General features: G+C 46.7%; 1 protein-coding gene and 1 non-coding gene across 4 annotated transcripts; one reads left to right on the top strand and one right to left on the bottom strand.

Annotated features, from left to right (window-relative positions):
- Nucleotides 1-1,214: 1,214 nt before the first annotated feature.
- On the bottom strand, nucleotides 1,215-18,235 carry WFDC3 (WAP four-disulfide core domain 3). 3 transcript variants are annotated; one of them, XM_008015773.3, is made up of 7 exons: nucleotides 18,195-18,235; nucleotides 16,215-16,303; nucleotides 15,539-15,667; nucleotides 14,445-14,591; nucleotides 4,216-4,350; nucleotides 2,438-2,623; nucleotides 1,215-1,451 (listed from the first exon to the last, which is right to left on the bottom strand). In XM_008015773.3, exons 1-7 carry the CDS (start codon nucleotides 18,221-18,223, stop codon nucleotides 1,435-1,437), a joined length of 732 nt encoding a protein of 243 aa, XP_008013964.3. In that variant the 5' UTR covers nucleotides 18,224-18,235; the 3' UTR covers nucleotides 1,215-1,434. The 3 variants fall into 3 exon arrangements, with proteins under 3 accessions (XP_008013964.3, XP_008013974.3, XP_072862345.1); XM_008015783.3 differs by having other exon boundaries at nucleotides 4,216-4,347; XM_073006244.1 differs by lacking the exon at nucleotides 4,216-4,350.
- LOC119618693 (U6atac minor spliceosomal RNA) lies at nucleotides 5,901-6,026 on the top strand. Its single transcript, XR_005235064.1, has one exon. It is a non-coding gene; the product is annotated as a U6atac minor spliceosomal RNA (small nuclear RNA).
- Nucleotides 18,236-18,246: the final 11 nt, after the last annotated feature.

Raw genomic sequence — 18,246 nt, 5'->3', positions numbered from 1 at the left:
AGGGTCAGTGTCTGTGTGATGGGCTGCTGAACATTTTGGAAGATCCCTCTTCCACTGTTTTATCATTTTGTTGTTTATTTAAAAACTCAAATACATGCACATAGTTTTTTTTTAAAAAAGTTATATTATCACGCCACCACACCTGACTAATTTTTGTATTTTTAGTAGAGACAGGGTTTCTACTACAACAGTCAAAGGCACAACTACTCAGAAGTCTGAGGCACAAGAATTGCTTGAACCCAGGAGGCGGAGGTTGCACTGAGCAGAGATCGCACCACTGCACTCCAGCCTAGGCAACAGAGCAAGATTTCGTCTCAAAAAAATATATATATATATATAACTAATTAAATAAATTACCCATTCATAGAGTTCTATTAAAAGAATATATGTGATGACATGAAAGATCTCCAAGATACACAATATAATCCATTTCATATAAATTTAAAAAAAAAACTTTAAAAAATTATCTTGGTCCCAAGAACCTAGGGATGTCCCCTCCCTAAAATAAAGCTACCTGGAGGCGACAAACTGCTTGTCTTGGAGCCAAGGGCTGGCCCTCAAGGAAGGAGGTCCAAGGTGGGAACATTCCAGCAACTACAAGAAACTAGCCACTCGGCCGGGCACAGTGGCTCACGCCTGTAATCCCAGCAGTTTGGAAGGCTGAGGCAGGTGGATCACCTGAGGTCAGGAGTTCAAGACAAGCCTGGCCATCATGAAACCCCACCTCTACTAAAAATACAAAAATCAGTAGGGCATGGTAGCGCGCCTGTAGTCCCAGTCACTCAGGAGACTGAGGCAGGAGAATCGCTTCAACCCGGGAGGCAGAGGGTGCAGTGAGCCGAGACTGCACCACTGCACTCCAGCCTGGGCAACAGAACAAGACTACATCTCAAAAAAAAAAAAAAAAAAACTAGCCACTCACCCCTGTTCCACCCTCAACCTACATTCTCCAATAAAAGAAAGAAGGTCAGCAGGTCTAAAAGAGACTGACCTCCACCCCCACCAGGGCTTGAGAAAGACATCTAAGGCAAGTCACTCTCAGTTTAGTTTCCACCCATCTCTCCCCTAGCCACACCCAACCAAAACCCATTTTCAGAGTCGTCACAAAGAATGGATTACCCATCTGTCCTAAATATGTAAATCGTGCAATCCCACAGGCACACACATACCCTCTAGCTCTCCCATATCATCTGAGCCCTCAAACAGCACAGACAAGAGGTCAGCACCAGCCTTTATTGGGAAAGAGAAGCACCACACACCCACTGCCCAACCCAGGGCTGTTTCCCACGCTCTGGTCAGCGGCAAGAGGAGAAGCGGAGCAGAGAGGGCCATGAGTGCCCCTGGAAATGTCACAAGCCCCAGGATGTCACCCTCTCTTGACTGCCAGGAAAAGCTTCCAGAGTTACCACAGAAGTTCCAGACAAATCAGCACAGCTAGGGCACTGGGATCTCTGCAAGTAGAAGAAATATTAAGTCACAGCTGTGCCCTCCTGGCTTCAGCTACCCGAAATGTTTTTCCTCCACCCTATGAAAGCTTGGCCTATATTGCTCTCAAAAGTCTTAAATGGCTCCTTGCTTCCCAGACAATCCAATCCAAACTGGCAGTGAAGGCTCATATTATTCAGATGTCAACTTTATGTCTCCTGTTATTAAAAGAAAAAAAAAAACTGGAGATATGGTCAGGCACAGTGGCTCATGCCTGTAATCCCAGCACTTTGGGAGACCGAGGCAGGCGGATCACCTGAGATCAGGAGTTTGAGACCAGCCTGGCCAACATGGTGAAACCCCGTCTTTACTAAAAATACAAAAATCAGCTAGGCATGACAGCAGGCGCCTGTCATCCCAGCCTTGGGAGGCTGAGGCAGGAGAACTGCTTGAACCCAGAAGGCAGAGGTTGCAGTGAGTTGAGATTGTGCCATTGCACTCCAGCCTCGGTGACAAGAGTGAAACTCCATCTCAAAAAAAAAAAAAAAAAAAAGAAAAACTGGAGATATGTCTGTTCCTTTACCCACCCTGTCCCCACTTCTCACCTCCCAAACATATCCCACACATTCCCACCCTGTGTTCCTTTGCCAGCAATCATCAGATTACCTGTCTGGCATGTCCATGTGCTATCCTCACTTTGTCGCATCTGCCTAGCCTTAAGGGCCTCGATCAAATCCCACCTCTCCCAGAGACCTTCCCAGGGAGCCACACCTGGGAACAAGTATAAGCCTGTACTGTTTATATGAGGGCTCTCATCTGGGACACAGGTGCACCACACCTGAGAACAGATGTAAGTCTGTACTGTTTGCATGAGGGTTTTCATCGGGGACATAGGTTCTTTCTCTCCAACTAGACTTTTCCTGACCTTCTGAAATCCCCTTCCCAGCACCTAAGCCAGTGCTTTGCACATAGCAGTTTTCTGTTACTGTCGATGACAATGGACTGTACTCACGTAATTCAGAATCAGACCTCACAGTCCAGTTGGGGTTCATGGTCAGTTTTCGGGGCAGGACTGGTGGGACACAGAAGCGGCCACAGCCCGACTTGCAGCACTTTTCTCCAGCTTGACAGTTCTCATCCATCACACAGCCGACAATGCACAGGCCCACCAGAACTTTTGGACAATCACCGCCCCGCCCTGTGGGAACAACAGGCACAAGGGACAGGGTGTCAGCTCCGCCATCTCCATGTTTCCATCTAGAACTTACACACAGAGGCTCTAGGTCAATCAACCCCTGACCCTCACTAGACCCAACTAAACTGGCTGGGAAACCATGGAGCTGGAGGATCTGAGAATCTTTAGGAACCCAAGAGAACTCTGAGCCCAGAGTTTTCAAATGGTGCCCTAAAAGGAGTTTCCAAGAGGTAACTCAGGGAGTGATAACCCTGCAGGTTTGGGGTGGCAGTGAGTGACATGTGGCAGGGACAAGCCTCCCAGACCACCACCCTCTCCCCCTATGCTCTGGATTCATAGTGTCACTTCCTCACGGTGACCTCTGCCACCCTAGACAAGGTTTGATGTCCCTGCTTTGTGTTCCTGTAGCACCCTGTATACTTCCTCTCATCAAACTTTATGATAATCTCTTATTTAAAAGGAATATGTCTATCTTCCCTGATGGCCTATAAGCTACATAAGGACAAGACTCTGTCCTCAGCCTTGAGCATTGCCTGGGAATCTAAAGGGACTAAGATAGCACCAGAGTCAATGATTCTTTAATGGAGATCTACAATGCCTGGCACTCAAAAATATTTGTTTTTTAAAAATGTTGAAGAAAAAAAGGCATTGGAACAGGAATGCTTTTATGTTTATATATATATATGTGTGTGTGTGTGTGTGTGTGTGTGTGTGTGTTTCTGGTTGGGCACGGTGGCTCATGCCTATAATTCCAGCACTTTGGGAGGCCGAGACAGGCGAATTAGGAGTTCAAGACCAGCCTGGTCAACATGATGAAACCCCATCTCTACTAAAAATATAAAAATTAGCGGGGCATGGGCCAGGCGCAGTGGCTCAAGCCTGTAATCCCAGCACTTTGGAAGGCCGAGGTGAGCTGATCACAAGGTCAGGAAATCGAGACCATCCTGGCTAACACAGTGAAAGCCCGTCTCTATTAAAAATACAAAAAAAAAAAAAAAAAAAATTAGCCGGGCATGGTGGCGGGCACTTGTAGTCCCAGCTGCTTGGGAGGCTGAGGCAGGAGAATGGTGTGAATCCGGGAGGCAGAGCTTGTAGTGAGCCGAGATTGTGCCACTGCACTCCAGCCTGGGTGACAGAGCGAGACTCCGTCTCAAAAAAAAAAAAAAAAAAAAAAAAAAAATATATATATATGTTTCCAACTAAGATTTCATTTGGGGCAGGGGAGAAGCTTTTTGTTAAAAATTAGATCTGAAAATCAGGATCTTAGGCAACTCCCTCATTTTACAGATAAAGAAACTTGGGCTCAAAAAGAAGGGTTTGCTTACCCAAGGTCACAGAGCAAAACCTCAGCAGAATCAAGACCAAAAGCCACACTGTCTGTCTTCCAGCCCAGGTAGTTCCTACTGACCCACAGTGCCTTCCCCCTAGTTCTTTTAATGTCGGCATGGCCCCTTGGCCCTAGAAGAAGCGGTTGCTTTGGGTTGGAGGACTAGAGGGACAAGAAGAATAAGAATCCTAGCTCCTCTCAGGGAGGGAAAGAGAAGCACTCTTCTCAGGAAACACTCAAGGATTTCTTCCCAAAAGAGCCAACATACCTCCCTCAATGTCTCCAAGGCAGGTGTGGCCACAGCCGGTGCTGCAGCATTTATGCCCCTGGGGACAGGATGCATCCCCGTCACACAGCTCCTCACACGGAAGGGGGTCAGCAGGACATTCACCACCAAACTCTGCTACAGAAACAAAGCATTGGAGCCCAGAGATGCTCAGGCCCACAGTATGAAACACATTTTTCATTGTATCCCATGTGTATGTTTATATACAGTTATATATTTATATACATGTCATATACACATATAGTTATGTATTTATATACATACATTATATACATATATAATGTACATATGTGTGTGTATCATGTATCTGCAATACATCTGATTTTTTTCAGACAGGGTCTCACTGTGTTGCCCCGGCCAAAGTGCAGTGGCACAATCATAGCTCACTGCAGCCTCAAACTCCTACATTCAAGGGATCCTCCCACCACAGCCTCCTGGTAGCTAGAACTACAGGCACATGCCATCAGGCCTGGCTAATTTTATTTATCTATTTATTTATTTTGTAGAGACAGGGTCTCACTGTATCACCCAGGCTAAAGTATGGTGACACAATCATAGCTCATTGCATCCTGAAACTCCTGTGCTCAAGGGATCCTCCCACCACAGCCTCCTGAGTAGCTAGGACTACAGGCACAAGCCACCAGGCCTGGCTAATTTTATTTATTTATTTTGTAGAAAAAGAGTCTCACTATGTTCCCCAGGCTGTTATCAAACTCCTGGCTCAAGTGATTCTCCCTCCTGAGCCTTCCAAAGTGCCAGGATTACAGGCGTGAGCCACCACACACAGCTCACCTTGATATTTTATATTCTAGTTCTTCTTTTTCCTAGTTACTAAATTGCTTTCAGGACTCATAGTTTGAAAAACACTGTTCAGGTCTAACCCACTGTGGCCAATATTCTCCGTGAATTCTCCCTGTGGCAGACATTTACAATGGTGGCCTCTAGTGAATTTTATCTCCTGGGATTCAGGCCCTTGTGTAGTCCCTTTCCATGCCTACTCTGGGTTTGACCATCTGACTGACTTTGACAAATGGGACATCAGCAAATGTAATGTAAGCAGAGGCTTGATAAGCACTTGCATACTGGGGCTTGTCCACTCAGAATACTTCCTCTTGGAAACCAGCCGCCATGTTATAAAGCAGCTTGAACTATACTATGGGATGACGAGATGCCCCATGGAGACAGAGCCTAGAAGAGAGGTCATCCTGGACGTGGTGGCTCCAGTTGAGCTCCCTGCCGAGCTCCCAGCTGAATGCAGCTAAATGAATGACCACAGCTATATCATGTGGGTATATGTACTGCCCAGTCAAGTTCAGGCAACCTACACAACTGTGGAAAAGGAGTAACTATATTGCTTTAAGTCATGAAGTTTGGAGATGGTTTGTTATGCAGCAATAGATACCGGATACTAAGTTTATTCTGAGAGGCAACAGGTCCAGCTAAAATGATTTGTTTCCCCATATTCTCTTGCAACTAGGGGTGATCACAAACTAGGACATAAACTGGGAAACTTTTGTCCTCCTGACACAGGGAATACCCCTTTCAAACTGCTCCCTCACTTCTTTCTTCTTCCAGTCCAAAGACAGACATTACACGGAGAGGCAGAGCAGCCTTCTTTCAATGAGGAGGCAACTCAGCATAACGAAATGGTCAAGAATTGCAAAGGAGTGTTGCATGAAAGGGGAGAAGGTTAGCACTCCCCTCGACAAGGATACAAGAGGCCCTTGGGCCTGAGAACACGCATACGGTTCAAGCATTGCCACCTACTTTGTGGCATCTAACCATCGTCTTTCAAAATAAAAAAATAATAAAATGTAAACGTAAAAAAAAAGAAGAATTGCTAAGAAGAAACAGGGAAATAGTCTCATCCCTGTTAGCATCATGGAGCCACCATCCCAGCCTCAGGACTTCTTGTTATATGAGAAAAACAAACCCCTATATGATTAATTTTCTGTTGTGTGCAGCCAAACACATTCCCTATTAAAATAAACTCAGAGGAGGATCTTGCCCAGAACTACAGAGTGAGTCAGCAGCAAGGCAGGACAACACTCAGCCTCTTGATTTGCGGTAAATACTTTTTCTACTACTCTACCCTTAAAACATGCAGGCAACTGGCCAGGGCCCCAGGCGCAGGCACACCCAAAGAAGGCCACATCCAAACCAAACCAATTCACCATGACTCATTCGTCTTAGTGTTTATTTCAAGTTTCTTAAGTAAAGAGAAAGGTGACAGGCAATTAAAGAATTTCGCAGAAAACCAAAGCAAGACTGGCTCAGTGCCTCTGGGTAGGAACAGGTAAGTATGATTGCATACAGCTGGCTCCAGGAAGTCTCCTATGATGGAAAAAGCAAGTACTGGAATCCAAGGAGAATACGTGAAGCTAAACAACCCAGGCATCATAACCCTGTATCCTGGGATTTTCCTGAACAGCCCCTATTTCAAATATCCTGTGCTATTGTGAGATCACATCAAAACTATGTGTCCTGATTTTTGACTCAGAAAATGTGGTCACTGTAACCACCAAATGCATCTCCCTGCACCTCCCCACCTGCTTGACAAACACTGAAATCCATTTAACAAGGAACAAAAGCCTTCTATCTCACAGTTGAGAAGGGGGGGCATAAAAATCTCCCTGGTGGAAAAACCCGGTGACATAAACTTCTCATAAAATTATGCCACGTGCCCTAGAATCTGGGAGTGCCATACATCCCAGATTTCACCATTTTGCTGAGCTTGGCCCTGAGATGACCAAAGCCAGGAGCTCTCTGCTACTCTCTGCCCTCGTCCTCAAGACCAGGCAGGGAGCACTTACCTCTACCCTTTTCCAGGCCAGGCTTCCTGGAGGCCTGGAGGGTCACAGCACCTCGCTTTTGACCAGTGACCAGCAATGCCACCCAGTCTGACACCTTGCCTTATACATGAATCCCTGCCACATGATCCCTTTCTCTCAGCTCTAACACCTGGAATTAATGGGGCCTCACTACCTCCAAGCCAGATTATGCTATCTTTCTACTTAAGCTAGACAGCCTTTACACTTCCTTTTTTTTTTTTTTTTGAGGCAAGGTCTTGCTTTGTCACCCAGGCTGGGGTGCAGTGGCCTCAAACTCTCAAACTCCTAGGCTCAAGCAATCCTCCCGCCTCAGCCTCCTAAGTAGCTGAACTATAGGCACATGCTACCAGGGCCAGCTAATTATTTGTATTTTTTGTAGAGACGGGGTCTCACTATGTTGACTAGGCTTATTTTGACCTTCTGGCCTCAAGCAACTCTCTCGCCTCAGCCTCCCAAAGTGCTGAGGTTACAGGCATGAGGTGCCATGCCTGGCCCTTTGTACCTCTTTATACTCATCTGAAATCTGGTTGGTCCTTTTCCTATCCCCAGAGACCTTACAAAAAACCTGGCGGATGCTATTCTTTCATGCAGGATCCTTTGTCTTTCACTATCCTGGCTTTGCCATGCTAGGTAAGCTCAGTTCCTCATAAGACATGCTCTCCAATCACCTCACAATTAGCTTACCAAGAATCAGGAAGAGAAATAGGAATGGTAGCCAGAATGGGGATGACGGTTCCCCACCCATCCCAAGATTCTAAGCTATCCAAAAAAGGAGTGAAGCTGAGGCCCAGGAAATACTCACAGTCTGTCCTGCTGCCTCAGCTCCAACCTGCCACTATGTCTAAGAGAAAGATGACAGTTGCTGTTGGAAAAGTAAAATTTCAGCACTTCTTAACCCAAGAAGGGCCCTCTGAGCTAACAAACTTACTCCGCTTCTCTTGTAAATAGAGAGACAGACAACCAGAGACAGGGATCGGCCTGAGGTCAACGGTAGCAGAACTGAGTCACAAATCCCCAGCTCTGACATAAGGTCTCATGCCCTTTAAACCACATCATGGGCCCGGTTCAGTGACTCATGCCTGTAATCCCAGCACTTTGGGAGGCCGAGGTGGGTGAAACACTTGAGGTCAGGAGTTCAAAACCAATCTGGTCAACATGGTGAAACCCTGTCTCTACTAAAAATACAAAAAAAAAAAAAAAAAAAAAGCCAGATGTAGTGGTGGGTGCCTGTAATCCCAGCTACTGGGGAGGCTGAGGCAGGAGAATTGCTTGAACCCGTGAGGCAGAGGTTGCAATGAGCCGAGATCGCACCACTGCACTCCATCCTGGGTGACAGAGCGAGAGTCTGTCTCAAACACACACACACACACACACACACACACACACCCCATGATGATCCCCTACACTGCAGCAAGGATCACACAAAAACAAACCAAGAAGCACTGGACTCACTCCACTCAGTTCTGCCAAAAGAGAAGACCCAGTGGTAGACAGTTTTAGGGGTTAGGAAAAGTTATCCACCAGTGTGTAGGGAGTCCTCAAGACCACTTACTTCCAGGTTCAGTGATTCATTAGCAGGACTCAGTGTATAGTCATACCCATGGCTATGATTTATTACAGCAAAGGGATACAAAGAAAAATCATCAAAGGGAAAAGTCCAGAGGAAATCAGGTGCAGATTTTCAAGAGTCCTCCCAGTAGAGTCACAGGATGCACTTAATTCTTCCGGCATGGAATTGTGACATGTGTGAAGTGTTTTCTACCAGGGAAACTCATTAGAGACTCACTGTGAAAGGTCCCTACTGGAGGCTGGTCACTCAGGCACCCTCTGCCTAGCACGTACCAAGATTCCAGACTCTCAAAAGGAAAGCAGATGTTCAGCCTAAACCACAATGTTTACACAAACAGTTTAGGCACAGTGAACCACTCTTATCAGTCAGAGTAGGACAAACACCCACAAAATCCAAGTTCCCAGAAGCCAGCCAAGGCCCAACCTTGCCAGCAAGCCTTTTTAAGAAGAGCAGTCTCAGGCTTATTATGCTAACTCTTTTCTGTACATATATATATAATGTATGTACAGAATTATACAACCTACAGTGAGGTTTTAGAAAAGGGTCAGCCAGACACACAGGGAGGCCATGCCATCAACCTACATAAAAGATAATACATATGTGATAATAAGCAAAACAGGGTCACACGGGATCTGGAGTGGTCAGGTTTCATACAGTGGGGAGGTGAGCCATGAGGGGCCCAAGAAGACAACTCTCAGGCCAGAATCAGAATCTTCACTCCAAAACCTCTTCCCCCAGGTTGTCCCTGTCTCTGAAAAGAACACCACCATCACCCAACTGCTCAAGCTGAATATCTACCACCCTTCTTTATACCCTGTCTCCCTCAATGCCTGCAGCCACTTACTTCTTCACCCAGTCCCATCAATTCTACCTTCACAAACATGTAAGCCTTCCATTTTTCTTTTTTGTCATTGTTGGTTTTTTGGGGGATTTTTTGTTTTGGTTTCTTTGTTGTTGTTGTTTTGTTTGTTTGTTTGTTTGTGATGGAGTTTTGCTCTTGTTGCCCAGGCTGGAGTGCAGCGGTGCAATCTCGGCTCACTGCAACCTCTGCCTCCTGGGTTCAAATGATTCTCCTGCCTCAGCCTCCTGAGTACCTGGGATTACAGGCGCCTGCCACCATGCCTGGCTAATTTTTGTATTTTTAGTAGAGATGGGGGTTTTACCATGTTGGCCAGGCTGGTCTCGAACTCTTGACCTCGTGATCTGCCCGCCTTGGCCTCCCAAAGTGCTGGGATTATAGGCTGAGCCACAGCACGTGGCCGCCTACCATTTTTCTACGTCTGCAATATCTCCACCCCAGTCTAAGCCCCAATCATTTCTCCCAGCCTGCCACAATAGCCTCCTAACTGGTCTTCCATCTTCTACACTTGCCCCCATCCATTCTCCATATCCCGGCAGAGTGGTCTTTTTAAAATTAAAACTGGACAAGGCCTCTCCTGCTTTTAAACCTCCTCAAAGGCTTCCTATTGCACTTAGAATAAAGCCTAACAGAGAAACCCGGAAGACCCCCCAAAGTCTGGGCCCTGCCTACCTCTCCAACCTCAAATGAAAGTAGCCTCCTTCCGTTTTCTTCCATTACCTTCAAAGCACTCATCACATCTTGCGGTTATTATGTATTTGTTTTCTCAATTATTTCCTGTTTGTCACACCATGACAAAGCCCCAGCGGGGCAAGGACCATGACTGCCTTGCTCACCACTGCAGACTTACATGCCAGGTAGGGTAGCCACACTCAATATACAGTGAATAAATGAATAAGTGGGTGAGTAAACAGACAGGTCAGCCATCAGATAGGTGGGGAGGTGGAGAATGGGTGGACCAGAACACAGAGGTACTTGGCATGACCATATGAGCTCTTGAGCATTATCTGGCAGGTTTACTGCAGACTTTTTAAAATGCATTTCTGACCGGGTACAATGGTTTGTGCCTATAGTCCCAGTTTCTCAAGGGGCTAAGGTAGAAGGATCACCTGAGCCCAGGAGGTTGAGGCTGCAGTGGGCTGAGATCACACCACTGCACTCCAGTGGTTAAATAAATAAATAAATAAAATGCATTTCTTCTCAACTGCATTATCACTAAATATCCTTATCCTTGTTTTACAGATGATAAAAGTGAGGTTCAGAGAAATGAAGGCACTTGCCCAAGGCCACACAGCACACAAGCAAAAGAGCCAGGACACAGACCCACGTTCAGATTAGAACAGTGTCATGAGAGCAGGACCCAATATCTGCCCTCACCCTAAGGCAACCCGATTGGCCCTCCACTGTGCCAAACAGACCAGCACTGGCCATGGTAAACCTCTGGCAATGTCAGAGCTTAAGGAAAGCAGAAATTCTTCATAGCCCTGGAAGGAGAGCTTCCTGTAGAGTTACGTGTAGCAACCAGTCCCGTTGGGTGAGTGGCCTAGCCCTCCCCTAGGGCTGGAGCTGTAGAAAAGTAGTTAACTGCCAACACAATAGCCAGTATCACCTCCCACCAGGCTAGGAGCCCCACTCAGCCCAGCAGGCTCTGGGACATCTGCGGGAGATCACTATTCTAGCCTCCTTGCCAAGCTCCAATGGAAAAGGAAGCCCTATCTGGGCTGGCCAGGGGCCAGAGCAGCTCACAAAGGTACTGTGCCTGGGTGCCAGCCTCACCCTTAGCCCCTACAATTCAGCCCTCAGCTTCAAACACTGGGAAGATTATAGCAAGCCCTACCTGCCAGCAGTCAGTGACCTGCCTGAGACAGATTCCCAGGCTGGTTCCAGAGCTGGGCCTCAAGAGTCCTGGCAAGGAGAACAACCTTCCATTCTCTCTAATGGGCAGGCTGCCCAAGATAGCTGCCTAAGCCGGGCACAGACAGACCCAATGGGTACCAGCAAGGGGCCTCCTACCTGGGGAGGTTTGACTGGAAGGAAAAAGGCTGTCACATGTTACAGAGCTTCAGGGTCTCAGAGAGGAATTGATCAGGGGAGAAGAAAACCATCCTGGTTTTGAATAAAGGGGCTGGTTAGAAATTGTACTCCTGCCAGGCATGGTGGCTCATACCTGTAATCCCAGCACTTTGGGAGACCGAGGCGGGTGGATCACCTGAAGTCAGGAGTTTGAGACCAGCCTGACCAACATGCTGAAACCCTGTCTCTACTAAACACAAAAAAATTAGCTAAGCATGGTAGCACATGCCTAAAATCCCAGCTACTTGGGAGGCTGAGGCAGGTGAATCACTTGAACCTGGGAGGTGGAGGTTGCAGTGAGCCAAGATTGCACCATTGCACTCCAGCCTGGGCAACAATAGTGAAACTCAGTCTCAAAAAAAAAAAAGAAATTCTCCTCCTGACCCAGCCCACTTAGGAGGCAAGAGGAAGGAAGTTAATATGTACTGAGGGCAAAACACTTTGCATAATTTAAATAATTACAACAAGTCTTCAAGGTTTATTCTTCCCACCTTACAGAGAAAGGAACTAAGGCTCAAAAAGACTTGCCCAGGGACCTGCTGGCCAGTAACTGGCAAACCTCAGGCTTGAACCCAGGACTCCGACAACCCAAACCTAGGATTTTCCACTCTAACATGCCACCACATGCATTCAGATGAGAGAATGGTTCCAGTTCCTTTAAAAACATAATAAGAGGCATTCAAAACAGCAGAGAAGAAAATAAAATACCTAGGCATACATTTATGGAGAAATATTTTAACACTATAAAACACCCTGAAATATGCGAAATACACTTGATCAACGGGAAGACATAGGATTCAACATAGGCCAGGCACAGTGGCTCATGCCTGTAATCCCAGCATTTTGGGAGCCGAGATGGGCAGATCACCTGAGGTCAGGAGTTCGATATCAGCCTGGCCAACATGGCAAAACCCCATCTCTACTAAAAATACAAAAATTAGCTGAGCATGGTGGCACACGCCTGTAATCCCAGCTACTCAGGAGGCTGAGGCACAAGAATCACTTGAACATGGGAGCAGAGGTTGCAGTGAGCCAAGATCGTGCCACTGTATTCCAGCCTGGGCAACAGAGTGAGATCCTGTCTCAAAAAAAAAAAAAAAAAAATGAACATTTCAGTACCATAAAACAGGGTAAGAAAAAAAAAAATTCAACATTATAATAACAGCAGTTCTCCCTAAGCTAATTTAATTTATATATCTAACATCACTCCAGTGAATGTAGTCTTAGTATTTGAGAATGATGGAGAAAAATAGATAATATTATAATAAAATATATTTGGAAGCACAAATAAGCAAAAGTAGCCATGAAAATCGTGAAACAAGAGGAAAATAGGAAGGGGTTAGACATAGAAGATATGCCATCAATTTCTAACACATTTTAGGGGCCTCTCAAGGGAACGGAGAAGGAATAGAACACAGAGCCCTGTCACTTCTACCTCCAGATTTTCTCAACTGTGTCACCTTTCTCCATCCCTGCTGCTACCTCCCTAGTCTCACTGGTCTACATCCTCATCTGCCTTCATTCTCTCCCTCCCATTTCTACTGTAACCATACTAGCTTTCTTTCCATTTCTCAAATGTGGCAAGCTCCTAGTCATCTTAAGGCCTCCGCATGTGCTTCTCTCTCTTCCTAGAATGTCCATTGTACCCTTTACCCGGCTAACTTCAACTCTCCCTCCAGGTTGCAGCTTAAACGTCACTCCAGACATGCCATCCTCAACCACCCAATCCAATGTGAGTTCTCGGCCGGACACGGTGGCTCACGCCAGCCTTTGGGAGGCCAAGGCAGGTGGATCACTTGAGGCCAGGAGTATGAGACCAACCCAGCCAACATGGTGAGACCCCGTCTCTCCTAAAAATATAAAAATTAGCCAGGTGGGGTGGCATGTGCCTGTAATCCCAGCTACTCGGGAGGCTGAGGCAGGAGAACTGCTTGAGCCCAGGAGGTAGGTAGATGTTGTAGTGAATCAAGATCGTGCCACTGCACTCAGCCTGGGCAACAGAGCAAGACTGTCAAAAAAATAAAAATAAAAATAAAAGTGAGTTCTCCACTTTACTCTGTCTCTCAGCACCCTTTAATTTTCCTTCCCTGTCCTTATCAGAGTTTGAAAGTTAAAAAAAGTAAAAAAAGTAAAAAAAAGAACATCAGGAGCAAATGAGTGGGGAAATGTGTGCCGCCTTCCGTAGGCATCAAGATTCTTTTTTTTTTTTTTTTTTTTTGCCATCTCTGCAGATTTTCAGGCTAAGATTTTCATAGAACAGAGAATATCACAACTGATTATGGGAACTAGGAATTACCCAATGGTTTTCTTTTTTTTTTTTGAGACCGAGTCTCACTCTGTTGCCCAGGCTGGAGTGCACTGGTGTGATCTCAGCTCACTGCAAACTCCGCCTCCCAGGTTCACACCATTCTCCTGCCTCAGCCTCCGGAGTAGCTGGGACTACAGGTGCCCTCCACCACGCCTGGCTAATTTTTTTTGTCTTTTTAGTAGAGACGGGGTTTCACTGTGATAGCCAGGATGGTCTCGATCTCCTGACCTCGTGATCAGCCCGCTTCGGCCTCCCAAAGTGCTGGGATTACAGGCGTGAACCACCACACTCGGCTACCCAACAGTTTTCAAAGCGGTCTGCAAATGAGGGTAAGTCAAGGTTGCCCTTCTGGCACCGTTCTCCGCCTGCCCATGTCACATACCACAAATCATCATGGCTTGTGGACATTTTGTATATCTTTTTTTTTTTTAAGTTCTCAGAATATATCAGGCACTTTGAAAACACTTGTGTTTTCAAAGCAAAGTAAAACCAGCAAGTTGATATGTGCATATTTGAGAAATAAACAAGCAGACTAAACAGACCATGAGGTGTGGGGACAGCGTTTCTTACCTGGCTTCTGTTTAGAGATTGGGACTACACAGCTCTTGTTGCAGCCAAACGTGCAGCATTTCTTTACACCTGGACATGTCTCATCAGTGATGCACCTTTTCAAACAGGATTGTTTCCGAATAACCCTGGGGCAATCTCTTTTCCTCCCTATAGCAAAAAGGGAGACAGCCAAAGAAAAGAGAAAGGCCCAGCGCCGTGGCTCACACCTGTAATCCCAGCACTTCGGGAGGCCAAGGTGGGCAGATCACCTGAGGTCAGGAGTTCGAGAACAGCCTGGCCAACATGGAGAAACCCAGTCTCCACTAAAAGTACAAAATTAGTCAGGCGTGGCGGCACATGCCTGTAATCCCAGTTACTTGGGAGGCTGAGGCAAGAGAACCACTTGAACCCGGGAGGCGGAGGTTGTGGTGAGCTGAGATCACGCCACTGCACTCCAGGCTGGGCAACAAGAGCGAAACTCCGTCTCAAAAAAAAAGAGAGAGAGAGAGAGGGAGAGAAAATAGTGCCTGGTAACACCCACGGGCACAGCAGAGGGGAAAAACAGAAAAAGGAAGCCCTGAGCTTCATTTAAGCCTCTCAACCCTGGTGTTAAGACAAAGAGACAATAATAACAACAATAGTAATAGCAAATATTTACTGTAACATTTATTGATGTTTACCTTGTGCCATGAACATCTCATTTGATCCTCACAATTACCCCCATTTTATAGATGAGGAAACTGAGGCTAAAAGCTTAAGATTTATAAAGAGCTAAGGCTTAAGGCTTAAAAAGGTCTGCTTGGCTCTAGGGTCTACTTTCTTAGTCATTATCTTAAACAGGCTTCCCTTTACAACTCTTCCCTCCAGCCTTCACAGGAACTTTGAGTCCAAAGTAAAAGACATAGATAATCGATGGTGTGTTCTTTCCTGACAACTGGGGGCACTGAATAATTCTGAATAATTAAACGAGAAGGAAACCTAAAAGAGTAAAGAAGAAGTACTCTAGGCAAGCGAGACTTCAAGAGGCAACCTAGGAGGTGGGAAGCTCTCTGCTTCCATCTATCCCAGAGGCAATGTCAGAGAGTACGCGCAGATTTTGCCCTATGCCAACATACCCTTAGGAATGTCTCGGCAGATCCGACCGCAGCCTGTGGCGCAGCACTTCTGCCCAGCCGGACACAATTCATCACCCTGGCACAGCTCTTTGCACGGGTTCTTATCAGGAGGGCATTCTCCCTCTTTTGCTGCAAAAGATATCATGTGAGTTTGGGGTAACTAGCCAGGCCTCAAAAATGGGGAATGGAGGCCAAACATATTTCAAGGATCTTCAGCCCCTCCAGGCATCTCTATCCAAAATATTTCTGCACCACTGCACTCTAGCCTGGGTGACAGAATGAGACCCTGTCTCTTAAAAAAAAAAAATTCTGCAACCACCTTCCCCTCCTAATACACAAATACTAACATACATCCACCACTACTAAAGGAGCAGCCATGCCGCAGATAACGAGAGAGAAAGGTTGGGATGATCCTGTTCTCATTTAATGAGTTCTAGGGAAAAGCTAGAACCTCTGGTAAGCCCAACTGGAAGTCCTATCTCCTTGTCCAGAGAGGGTAAAGAAAGCCAGGAAGAACGACCCAGGCCATCCTGAGAATCTATCCATCCAGTCCTGTCCTACAGAGATGATCATCTCCACCTACGAGCAACCTTGCTCCGGCAGAAGGCAGGGGATGACTTCTCTCCTCTAGTCACTTTCTGTTACTGTTGGCCAGGGATCCCAAATGATAGCTTACCATGTTCTCCCGCAGTTATCCAGGATTCCAGGGACCCAAGAGCAAGAAGTGCCTTCAGAAGAAAGAGGCAGCTTAACATCATGATGATGCTGAGAGTTGGGACGAGAGCTTAGTTCAGGCTAGAGTTGTACACCTTGCCCAGAGTATCAGCTGAGGTATGGGCAGGACTAGGGATGGCCCCAAACCCAGTCCCAAAGCCTTCCCTTTCACAATACTGCCAAGAATATCTTCTCCTGACAAGAGGAAGAGGGATTGGCTGCTGGAGTGTGGGGAAATTCCTGGCACTTCCAAAGGGCACATGTGATAGGAGGATCAAACTCTATAAGCAATATACACAATATTCCTGGATGATGAGAAACCTAGTGGGTGGCTGGAAAAATGGAAGGATGGCCATTGGAAAAAGAATCAAAGAGTGCCCTAAAGGGCATTGGAAGGACCTGGCTTTAGCCCAAATGACAGAGGGAGGGACTCATGACACTGCTTAAGAAAATAGCCAAAGCTAATAACATAACCAAGCATAACAAAATTGTTCATCCTAGCAACCAGAAAAGACAGAATGGAACAGACCACTCAGAAACTATCAAACAGGCCAAGGTAGGCAGATCACCTGAGGTCAGGAGTTCGAGACCAGCCTGGTCAACATGGCAAAACCCTGTATCTACTAAAAATACAAAAATCAGCTAGGCGTGGTGGCGCATGCCTGTAATCCCAGCTACTTGGGAGGCTGAGGCAGGAGAATAGCTTAAACCCAGGAAGCAGAGGTTGCAGTGAGTGGAGATCACGCCACTGCACTCCAGTTTGGGTAACAGAGTGAGACTCTGTCTCCAAAAAAAAAGTGTGGGGGGAGAGACTATCAAAAACCTACAGAAAGGCAGTAGTTGAGTTTGTTAAGAACTAATGAAAAAGCACCAAACACCTACATCTTTGTCCCTCTAGCCCACACAGGCCATTCTTGGACTGTATGAAGGCTAGCTGGCAGAACTCAAGAGAACAGTTGCTATGTATGACTCGTAGTCTGCCTACATATACCTCCTTTATTTCTTTTTCCTCTATTTCTTTTTTTCTATATCTGTCCTGTTTATGCCTTTGGTCAGCTGTGATACCTAATGGTGTCCAGTGGCACTGCTTAGTCCTATGGGCAGGTACAAGGTAAAAACCTCCCTAATAGGATGAAAAAGTTTGGAGCCAGGAAGTTGCCCTTATTGTTATAACACTGATGTTGGCTCATGGAGATAATTAACATTTGTTGATGGCCTAACATGTGCCTAATATGCTTTTTTTTTTTTTTTTTTTTTGGGACAGAGTCTCCCTGTCCTCCAGGCTGGAGTGCAGTGGTGCGATCTCAGCTCACTGCACAATCTCGGCATAATTAACATTTGACGACGACCTAACATGTGCCTAATACGCCTGTTTTTTTTTTGCTTTTTGTTTTTTGTTTTTTTGAGACAGTCTCCCTCTGTCGCCCAGGCTGGAGTGCAGTGGCGTGATCTCGGCCCACTGCAACCTCCGCCTCCTGGGTTCAAGAGATTCTCCTGCCTCAGCCTCCTGAGTAGCTGGGATTACAGGCGCCCAACATCAGGCCCGGCTAATTTTTGTATTTTTAGTAGAGACGGGGTTTCGCCATGTTGGCCAGGCTGGTCTCGAACTCCTGATTGCAAGTGATCCTCCCGCCTCGGCCTCCCAAAGTGCTGGGATTACAGGCATGAGCCACCGCCCCTGGCCGAGCATATTAAAATCTAGTCTTCAAACACTGAACTGCAGGCGTCGCTGCACCAAACACTTCCCTCTGCTCCCCAACCCCAGCCTACAGAAACCTGCTCCCCTCCTCCTACCCCGCAGTCATCCACAGGCCTTGGCCCAGCGGGAAACGTCCCTTGACTGAACCGCCACTGAACACCCACACTCCACAATCGAGGGGCAGCCCTCCCGAGAGGAAACCCCAACGACCTCCAACCACAAGGCCTCTAAGTGTAACTGTACCGGGCGAGGCGCGGCGGTTCCGTTCCCATGGTAACCCCGCAGCTCCCGCGTC

This window comes from Chlorocebus sabaeus, chromosome 2, assembly GCF_047675955.1.
Source record: "Chlorocebus sabaeus isolate Y175 chromosome 2, mChlSab1.0.hap1, whole genome shotgun sequence".
Classification (NCBI taxonomy): Eukaryota; Metazoa; Chordata; class Mammalia; order Primates; family Cercopithecidae; genus Chlorocebus; species Chlorocebus sabaeus.
This window is presented reverse-complemented; position numbering and strand designations above follow the sequence as displayed.